A 10,275-nucleotide genomic window follows, 5' to 3' on the forward strand; every position below is an offset into this window, starting at 1 on the left:
CTAATTAATCGAAACTAACTCATTATATTATACTTTGGAAATAAATAATATTTAAAAAAAGGAAAATGATAACAAGGATATTTGCAATTTTTTATCATAAAATAATAGTCAATTTTTGGATAGTGATGTAATTGACAACGCGTCCTTAGAATGGTTAACAATGTAAGCAATTTGACAGAACATGTTCGTACCTTTTATTTAAAGAATAAAATAATAGAAGATTAGTTATATAAAAATATTATTAAAATAAATAATAATTACGGCATAAGGAGCAAGATGCAAGAACAATCAAAAGTAGGTGGCGCGAAAACAACCGTCCCCACTTCTCCCTCCTTTTTCCTAACTGAAACCGTTTTCTAGTATTCTCTTTAATTCCTAATTTTATTTTAATTAAAACCTTTTCTGGTAACGTGAATTCGTTGTTTCTATTTATTTTTTAACTCACTTTCTCTCTCTGCTTCAAAATCACGAAACTGCCATCTCCGGCGACCGGAATCTGAGTCCTCTTCGTAACCGGATTTTGTTTACAGGTAGGAAGAAGGTGTGTAAGTCGTTGTAAATTGTAGAAATAGAATAAGTTAGGTTATGACTAGATTTTGCATTATTCGGTTTGAAATTTGTTTACGATGAGTAAATTTAACTTTTGGTATACTTTAATGCTGTTGGATTTTGTGGGAACTTGAAACTCGTTTTTGTAGATTGAAGGAGGAATTTGGGAATAAGAATCATTGAATGCACTGTAGTACTAGCATTGTTTCTGTGCGGTTACATGAACAGTGAAACACTTAAACGTGTCTTCAGTGAGCGAGACATGAACCTGCCAATCCACACATCTGTCATGGATCTCTGTTCAGAACTGTTTGTTTCTTTCAGGTAAAAAGGGTTTTTCTTTCCCTCCTTGGATTTTATCAGAGATATTCCTTCACGTCAGTCAAAATCCCAATTACTACTACTACTACTACTCTATATCATAATTTATTTATTTAATGAAATTGCAGGAAACAATGTCTCTGAATCATGTTAGGTTTTCACAATAGTTTTATGGGGATGGACAATGATCGTCCCTGCACGTGGACCTCCTTGTCTTTACCCATCTCCCAAACAACAATACCACCATTGAATTCAAACTTTAGTTAAAGTAAGGTAATATATATTATATTCTGCGTAGCATACAAAACAAAAGAGGCTCCATTGAAAATTATGTCTGCATATTTTAATAGAGGAAACTCATGACGACCCAGTTGTGTTAGTATTATTGTATGTTATGGTAATTAAGCCTTCTATTTAAGTTTAATTGTTCTGTCTGTGTGTCTTTGGGAAGAGGAGAGAGTGTTGTACTGTAAGAGATATATTAGATACCTTTTTTCTTCTTTTTGGGCATGCAGGTTATGGCATCACTTTCATTGAATTCCCTTTCATGAAAAGGAGTTGAGAGAGAGGAAGTTATAGGACAGAGTGGGTTTATGTGGAGGGAACCCATTGCCAGCCCACTCGACCATGGCATTCTCGTGAGAGAGACAAAAGGGGGAAAATTAAAGCCTCTCTTCTTCTCTTAGCCTACGCACTTACGCTCTCTTATCCTGCGCCCTCTATTATTCATTGCATTGACTCCACTTCCCAGTATCCCCAATTTCCGAGGGACCCCCTTCCCCGCCAATTCAACCTTTTTTTTTTCTTCAGTTAACCGTAAACTAACAACGTTTTCATGATAAACGTTAAATGTACGTTGAGACAGTTTCCGCGAGTTTCTCTCACCCGTTACACCAAATGTTGTTTCCCCTCTCTATATTCTTCTTCTTCTTGCTCTGTCATGATCTTGTTGGATTCTGGCCTTTTTGTGTGAATAAAACATACCCACTTGCGTTTATTGCCTGTGATTCTCAGATTCCTTCTCTAACAGATCTGAGTTTCTACAAAGATGTGCGCTTTTCTTATTCTCCCTTTACCTTTTTTGATTGGGGTGGGTTTATTCTTTGCTTTTCTTTAGTTTCTCACTCTGTAGTATCTTTACTTTATTTTCATTTGCTGGCAGATTTATTGCAGGGAAAAGGATCTTCTTTCTTTCTGGATAACCTGTGCATTACACTTATTCTATTGAGTGCACACATGATTGCTGAAGAACCAAAGCCACTGAATTTGGTTTAGCTTTATGGAAACTTCGATCAATGTGGTCTAATTGGAATAGAGTGGATGGATGTATGCGAAGCTGAGCAGACATTAAGGAAACACAGAACAAGAACAAGACAACCCTTGGTTATTGCTGAAAAAAACAATGCAATCACCACCAGACGCTTGGCAACAAGAGAAATTACTTCACGGTATAGGTCACCTTCTCCTACTCGGGCAACCCCATCTGGTTCTCGGCGATGTCCCTCTCCAAGCCTCACAAGGCCAACGACACATGCATCATCCAAATTGTTACCCAAAAGAGCTCAATCAACGGAGAGGAAGAGGCCAGCAACTCCACCTTCCCCATCACGTCCTTATACACCTGTCGAAGACTCATCGATAGATGTGAATTTATCAACGAGAAGGGTGGCTGGTAGCGGAATGCCAGAGGCCCTTTGGCCATCCACAATGCGAAGTTTGAGTGTTTCTTTCCAGTCGGACACTATTTCCATACCTGTTATCAAGAAGGAAAAGCCCGTGACCAGTGCCGTTGATCGTACACTGCGGCCCAATTCAAACGTGACTCACAAGCAGGTTCAAACACCAAATGTAAGAAAGCCGACACCTGAGAGAAGGAGGAGTCCTCTCAAAGGGAAGAATGCTTCTGATCAGACTGAGAATTCGAAACCTGATGATGGTTTGCATTCCCGATTGATAGATCAGCATCGGTGGCCAAGCAGAATCAGTGGGAAGGTATGTTCTAGTGCATCAAGTAGAGGTATTGATCATACTGATAAGACAACCAGAACGTTGAACTCTTCAGTTCCAGGAACTAGTGTGTCTTCACTGAGAAGATTGTCTTTACCGGGTGAAGCTAGTAAGCCCTTGCGGAAAGCTTCTAGTGATGCTTCAAGACTAATGTTGCTCGTTGAAAGTGGTAGACTGGGAAGCGAGGTGAGACCAGTTGATGACTGCTTTCGAGTGTTAAGATCTCATAAATTTGTTCCCGCAATTACATTGGATAAAATGGGATTAGTCAGATCTCAGTTCTCGCCTAATCCAGGATCGAGGCTCCCATCACCAAGTAAAACTTCAGTGTTATCCTCTTGTAGTTCAAGAGGTGTTGTTAGTCCATCTCGGTCAAGGCCTTCGACTCCTCCTAGAGGAGTTAGTCCTTCTAGAGTGAGGCCAGCCAATTCATCCAACCAATCCAACAATGCAATTTCAGTACTCAGCTTTATTGCTGATTTTAAAAAGGGGAAAAAGGGTGCAGCCCTGGTAGAAGATGCTCACCAGTTGAGACTTCTCTACAATAGGTACTTGCAATGGAGATTTATCAATGCGCAAGCAGAGGATGTATTTTACATCCAAAATGCAAAAGCGGAGGTATTTCTTACTGTCTTTCAAGCTGGCTTATTCTTTTGGTGTAATTCTTTTGCTTTGCAGAAGATTGTGTATAGCAAATAATTTCCCTACATCATTTTACAAGAACTTGTCCAATGGTTCAGAAATCACTATACAATGTATGGCACACTACTCTGTCTATACGGGAAACAATTATTAGGAAGAGGATCAACCTCCAGCAGCTGCAGCTTCAGCTGAAGCTGAATTTTATTTTGAATGATCAAGTAATACTTCTCTCTTGCCTAAAATAGTTATCATTTTTATGTGCCCTATATTATTGTTGATGATAAATTACAATTTTTTCTGGATTTATGGTTTTGGTTATTAAACTTGAGATAGTTATTGTGGAGTTTATTAATGACGCTAATATACTGAGCAAGATGTTGGCCCTACACCACATTGAAAAGTTAAGTTTAATTGTCTATGCTAGTCTGTCATAACAGGTTATTCATAATTCATATTAATGGCTGATTTTAATGATTACAATACATATGCAATGCTATTTCCCTATTTAAATGTTTCGACTTTCTTTAGATACTTTATGATACTTTTTTTGATCGTGGTCCTTTTACAATTAATGAAGCAGATGACCTACCTTGATGACTGGGCTGTACTTGAAAGGGGCCATATTGATGCTTTATCAGGAACTGTAGAAGACTTGGAGGCAAGTACTCTTCGTCTTCCTCTAACTGGAGGGGCAAAGGTATGTATGGTTTTTGTCTTTTGGTTTGATGCCTACAAAGAGACACTAGCATTCATTGCTATGTTTACACTTTTACAGGCAGATATTGAACATTTGAAGCTTGCAATTTGTTCGGCTGTTGATGCCATGCAAGCAATGGGATCTGCTATTTGCCCTTTGCTCTCACGGGTGAGTTAATTGTTTAGGAGTTCTACTGGTTTGATTCACTTTTATCACCTAAATAATTGTTTAGGAGTTCTGCTTCTGATTTCATGTTTTCCTTCCTAAATAATTTTCATTTTGGACTCAATGGTAAATCCATAATGCATAAAGGTTGACTCCATGTTATTTTTTGTCTGTATAGGTGGACAGCATGAACAATTTAATTTCTGAAGTTGCTGTTGTGTCAGCACAGGAAAAAGCGATGCTCGAGGAATGTGAAGCGCTACTGAATTTTGCAACAGCTATGCAGGTAAGAGTCATGATATATGGCTTAAGAATTATGCACAACAAATCTCTTGATTATTTTTTATGTTAAGAACGAGCTTAAATTAGTTGAAAATAAATTTCACTTGCATGTATCACAATGTACATTATGTTTGATTTTATTTTATCACTTACGGGAATTCAACCTCAGGAACCACATGTGTGATTAGAGAACCATTCTAGCATTCTTGATCTACAAGAATCTAGGCTGATCGTAAATTAGTGCAATTTTTGCTACTTAGTCGCTGCTTTTTATATGCTGGGGCCTTCCTTGTATATCTTTATTATTACATGGTCTAGCGGATGATAGTGTCACTTTCAGCAGCATAAGGACAGTGGGAATTGCGGCCGTAGGGTTTTCCTGTTTTTGAGCTGTAGTCCCTTATATCCACTGAATTGACTGAAGTAATGAATTAGTCGTTGAGGAAAGTTGAGCATGTCATCATGTGACATGATGCATCTGAAGGTCAAAAGTTTATCTCTTTTCTATTTTGGTATAACTTCGAAGGAACTTTTTGCTTCCGACATGAAAAGGTGAAGTTTTGTAGGTCTTCTGCTCCTCTGCCGTTAATATCAGAAAATTATCAATTTAATTATCTGGTAAAAGTTGTTGGTAATGCAAACGCAAATTTTGCCACCAGCTGTTGTATATCTTATAAAAGAAAATAACAAATATCAACAATGAATCTTAGTTTGCCAGTAGCATTAGTGCATTTATCTGTAGATGTTTTGGTAAGGGAACAACGATATCTTCAGTTGAATATCGCCTCAAGTATAACATGTTTTAATTTCATTATTATTTTGGAGTAAACAGGTTGAGGAATATAGCCTTCGGACGCATCTCATGCAGATAAAGCAAGCTTTTGTGGTGCATAAGTAACCAATCTCGGAAATTCAAACACGCCAGACCTTGCCTGCTTCTATGCTAACAAGAAGTCTCTTATGATTTCTGAGACGTTACAAGAATGTTTAAAAGATTCTTTGGAATGTAGTCAACACACCAGGGATTCTTTACCATTGTAAATTTTTGTATTAGGCTTCTCCCCCTCCCCCTGCAATTTATATTCTTCCATCCTCTTCATTTTTTCCTTTCTTGTCAACACTATCAAGCAAATCAAAAGAAATTCCAGATTTAATTTTACTGCATCCCAATGAGCCAATAATTAGAGATTAATCTCTGGACCTACAAAAACTCATTAGTTAACAAAACAAAATCAAATCTACAAGTTCTTACAAGAAACTAACAAGTTTTATTTTATTTTAAATGAGTCTATCTATATCATATCATTTTTAATAAGACTTCAAGTCTTCAACTTAAGATATAATTTTAAAATGAGACATTCCATATTAGTATATTCTAATTATTATTTTTTATAAAATTTAAACTTGAATTTTTAATTTTTTAAACCACTACATGTGAATTAAAGTGTCACAATTTCAATTTAATTTTTTTCAAATTAAAAAATATTTTTAATGAAATATTGACTAATTTATTCAAAATTTATGCTCAAATAAATTACATTAATATTCATATTTGTAACATATAAATGAATATATTATTAAAAATTATATTAATTTAATAAAAGTAATTAAATAGATAATTTATCTGCTGTTATTTGTAATTTATGCCAAGGAAATTTTAAATTCATTTAGATTTAATTTAGTTAGCAAACCAACCGTATGTATGATGTTGTGGTGAAGATCAAAGGTAGAAGCGGTGGTGTGTTGCATTCAGATGATTCGTGGGGACATTAGCCGCAACACGCTCTTGGCCCTCATCAACAAAGCCTGCACCTTCCCTCACCTTGCCGAAACCCACGCACAACTCATCCGCAACGGTTACCACCACGACCTCGCCACCGTTACCAAGCTCACCCAGAAGCTCTTCGACGTGGGCGCCGCGCACCACGCACGTGCCCTCTTCTTCTCGGTTCCCAAACCCGACATCTTTCTCTTCAACGTCGTCATCAAAGGCTTCTCCTTCTTCCCTAACGCCTCCTCCGTTTCCCTCTACACCCATCTCCGCAAAAACACCAGCCTCTCCCCCGATAACTTCACATATGCCTTCGCCGTCGCCGCCTCCCCCGACGACAAGCTCGGCATGTGCTTGCACACGCATGCCGTCATCGATGGCTTCGACTCCAACCTCTTTGTGGCCTCCGCGCTCGTTGACTTGTACTGCAAGTTTTCCCGCGTGGGGTATGCCAGGAAGGTGTTTGATAAAATGCTGGAAAGAGACACCGTGTTGTGGAACACCATGATTACCGGACTGGTGAGGAACTGTTGTTATGATGATTCTGTTCAAGTGTTTCGGGACATGGTGGCGCAAGGGGTGCAGTTGGATTCCACCACGGTGGCGACTGTGCTTCCGGCTGTTGCAGAGATGGAAGAGGGGAAAGTTGGGATGGGGATTCAGTGTTTGGCTTTGAAACTTGGATTTCATTTTGATGACTACGTGTTAACGGGTTTAATTTCGGTGTTTTCAAAATGTGGGGACGTTGACACGGCCAAGTTGTTGTTTGGGATGATTAAGAAGCCGGATTTGGTTTCTTACAATGCCATGATTTCTGGGTTTAGTTGTAACGGTGAGACTGAGAGTGGGGTGAAGCTTTTTAGAGAATTGCTTGTTTCTGGGGAGAGAGTGAGTTCTAGCACAATGGTTGGGTTGATTCCTGTGTCTTCTCCCTTTGGGCATTTGCATTTGGCTTGCTGTATTCATGGGTTTTGTGTGAAGTTAGGTATTATTTTGCATCCTTCGCTTTCAACTGCACTCACGACTATATACAGCAGGCTCAATGAAATAGATTTGGCACGGCGGTTATTTGATGAATCATCGGAGAAAACCGTGGCTGCTTGGAATGCTATGATTTCAGGTTATACACAGAATGGTTTAACGGAGACGGCTATCGCTCTTTTTCAGGAAATGATGGCGACTGAATTTATTCCGAATCCAGTTACCATCACGAGTATTCTTTCAGCTTGTGCTCAATTAGGAGCACTAAGTTTTGGTAAATGGGTTCATCAGTTGATTAGAAGCAAAAACCTTGAGCCAAACATTTATGTTTTGACTGCTCTGATTGACATGTATGCCAAGTGTGGGAATATTTTGGAGGCTTGGCAATTATTTGACTCAATGAGTGAAAAGAATACCGTCACTTGGAACACTATGATTTTTGGTTATGGGCTCCATGGATATGGGCATGAAGCACTTCAGCTTTTTAACGAGATGCTGGAATTGGGGTTTCAGCCATCAAGTGTTACTTTTCTTTCGATCTTATATGCTTGCAGTCATTCTGGCTTGGTAAGAGAAGGGGATGAAATATTCAATGCTATGGTTAATAAATACAGGATTGTGCCCTTAGCTGAGCACTATGCATGCATGGTGGACATTCTGGGACGAGCTGGACAGTTAGAGAAAGCCTTGGAATTTATAAGGAGAATGCCTGTTGAACCAGGACCTGCTGTGTGGGGTACATTGCTTGGTGCTTGCATGATTCATAAAGACACGAAAATAGCCCGTATGGCTTCAGAAAGGCTATTTGAACTGGATCCAGGGAGTGTAGGATACTATGTCTTACTTTCTAATATATACTCTGTAGAGAGAAACTTCCCAAAGGCTGCTTCAGTACGGGAAGTAGTTAAAAAAAGAAAACTATCAAAGACTCCAGGGTGCACTCTAATTGAGGTTAATGGGTCCCCACATGTCTTCGTATCTGGTGATCGTTCTCATTCTCAAACAGTGGCTATCTATGCAAAGCTGGAGAAGTTAACAAGCAAGATGAGGGAGATGGGGTATAAGTCAGAGACAGTTACTGCTTTGCATGATGTGGAAGAAGAAGAAAAGGAGCTCATGTTTAATGTTCATAGTGAGAAATTAGCCATTGCTTTTGGCCTTATTACCACTGAACCTGGAACTGAGATCAGGATCATCAAGAATCTTCGAGTTTGTTTAGATTGTCACACTGCAACTAAGTTTATTTCAAAGATCACAGAAAGAGTAATTGTAGTTAGGGATGCCAACAGATTCCACCATTTCAAAGATGGGTCTTGTTCTTGTGGCGATTATTGGTGAAGCTGAGCATTTTTTTTAAGTTATATTTGACAGATGCATCATAATCCAACCTTTTGGTTTCATATTCTTTACCTTACAACAATATATGATCTGGAGTCTGGACCCTCTTGTGGCCGTCCAATTGAAAAGCAGAAAACATCAAGAATTGGTTGAATAGAGCTTTCTATAGTAAGTCAAACCAAATGGGATCCAAATTCTAGCATTCTTTAAATAAGATGCATGTTTGTCTATGGTCCTTCACTCACTTCAACATCACACAAAACAGTGAATTCAAATCAAGTAACCTTCTCGAATTACATTCTTTTGTCCAGCAGAAGGTGACGTTCTCTTTTGCCAATTTTTGTAACAGCTGTTCATTAACCTTTTCAAATTTAAATTCTTTCCACAAGTGAGAAAGTTACTTTGTATCTCATATATAATCATCAAGTTCTCTCAGTATGTTTGTTATTCTTTTCCTTTTTGTGGTGCTTTACGAAGTAGTAGATAGTAGTCATTCTAATTACTGTATTGCTATTTAAAGCGTTGACTGAATAAATGTGAAGTAATATTGAACTAATGTATGTGTTTGGCTCAAAGGAAAACAAAGGGGAAGGAAGGAGGAGTTGGGGGTATTTTTTTAATTTTAGAGATGACGGGGCTAAAATCCCACATTTCCCATTTTGTCTCCCCCTTTTAGTGTCAGAGGGAAAGTGATTTATAATTTTAATGTGTTGATTATATTAAGAAGTGAACTTTAAGTCTAGAGTGAGATTTATCTTCTCCTTTCCATTAATACTTACAAATGCACAACTTGTGCAATTATTTTCTCTCTCCTCCCCTGGCCAACGAAGGAAACTCTCCGCCCCTTCATCCAAACCAAGCAAGAGGGAAGCTCTACTTCCTTTCTCTGCTCGCCTTTGAATCAAACATCAAAGTATCACATGTAGCACTTTTGTTCCCAAATTTGTTTATTATCCCAAGATATTTTGCATTAGGTATCAAATATGAAAGTTCTTTTTTATCGGCAAATGTTAGTTGTTAATATGTTAGCTTTTGTTAATAGGAGAGCTTAAATCCATGCTATCACTCCCTCCCTTCCACTTTTACCACCTAGCCTATTATAACTTTCATTAAACATGAAAGTAACTGCTTTTGGATCACTGTTGGTAGAGAAAAGACCTGAATGCAATCCAGTCGTTTTCATCCAATTTTGCACTGTCTGTTTCATGGAGAATATGCTTCTTATAATAAGGAAGTGCTCGTACATTTCTCTCTCTCCTTTTCATGTTATTTACTTCTTGTAGCAAGAGAATGTTGATGCTCTTGCTTCCTGGTTCAAGACTATCAATGATTTAAATTAGCTAGCATATTGTCGTTCAGTAGGTCAATTTATGCAGTTTTTATGCATCATTTTGTATTAGACGTAATGTGCTAGATGCCCGTGATAGAACATTCTAAATATGCTAACTTGCAAGAATGTACAGGTAAACCTATAACTTTGATTTACTTTCCAATCTGCTGCGGGCAACTTGAGCCAAAACAA

The 10,275-nt window shown here is 38.2% G+C and overlaps 2 protein-coding genes across 13 annotated transcripts; both read left to right on the forward strand.

The window, feature by feature from the left end:
• The first annotated feature begins 282 nt into the window (after positions 1-282).
• LOC137807422 (AUGMIN subunit 8-like) lies at positions 283-5,827 on the forward strand. Of its 12 annotated transcripts, none has more exons than XM_068608058.1 (9): positions 283-530; positions 699-873; positions 999-1,143; positions 2,033-3,495; positions 3,618-3,737; positions 4,097-4,216; positions 4,295-4,384; positions 4,560-4,667; positions 5,496-5,827. In XM_068608058.1, exons 4-9 carry the CDS (start codon positions 2,191-2,193, stop codon positions 5,559-5,561), a joined length of 1,809 nt encoding a protein of 602 aa, XP_068464159.1. In that variant the 5' UTR covers positions 283-530; positions 699-873; positions 999-1,143; positions 2,033-2,190; the 3' UTR covers positions 5,562-5,827. The 12 variants fall into 12 exon arrangements, 9 of the variants coding, with proteins under 9 accessions (XP_068464159.1, XP_068464163.1, XP_068464166.1 ...); XR_011080515.1 differs by having other exon boundaries at positions 285-530; positions 3,599-3,737; positions 4,100-4,216; XM_068608062.1 differs by having other exon boundaries at positions 285-530; positions 4,100-4,216.
• Positions 5,828-6,367: 540 nt separating this feature from the next.
• On the forward strand, positions 6,368-9,200 carry LOC137807423 (pentatricopeptide repeat-containing protein At4g30700). Its single transcript, XM_068608067.1, has one exon. The coding sequence runs from the start codon at positions 6,417-6,419 to the stop codon at positions 8,751-8,753; it is 2,337 nt and encodes a 778-aa protein (XP_068464168.1). The 5' UTR covers positions 6,368-6,416; the 3' UTR covers positions 8,754-9,200.
• The last annotated feature ends 1,075 nt before the right edge of the window (positions 9,201-10,275 follow it).

Source organism: Phaseolus vulgaris, chromosome 3, assembly GCF_000499845.2.
Source record: "Phaseolus vulgaris cultivar G19833 chromosome 3, P. vulgaris v2.0, whole genome shotgun sequence".
Lineage (NCBI taxonomy): Eukaryota > Viridiplantae > Streptophyta > Magnoliopsida > Fabales > Fabaceae > Phaseolus > Phaseolus vulgaris.

Bases quoted from the DNA above. Each gene is read 5' to 3' on its own strand.
- LOC137807422 (XM_068608058.1), top strand. From the start codon at position 2,191: ATGGATGTATGCGAAGCTGAGCAGACATTAAGGAAACACAGAACAAGA. The intron at 4,217-4,294 runs GTATGTATGGTT...ACACTTTTACAG, and splicing joins CTCTAACTGGAGGGGCAAAG to GCAGATATTGAACATTTGAA. The intron at 4,385-4,559 runs GTGAGTTAATTG...TTGTCTGTATAG, and splicing joins TTTGCCCTTTGCTCTCACGG to GTGGACAGCATGAACAATTT.
- LOC137807423 (XM_068608067.1), top strand. From the start codon at position 6,417: ATGATTCGTGGGGACATTAGCCGCAACACGCTCTTGGCCCTCATCAAC.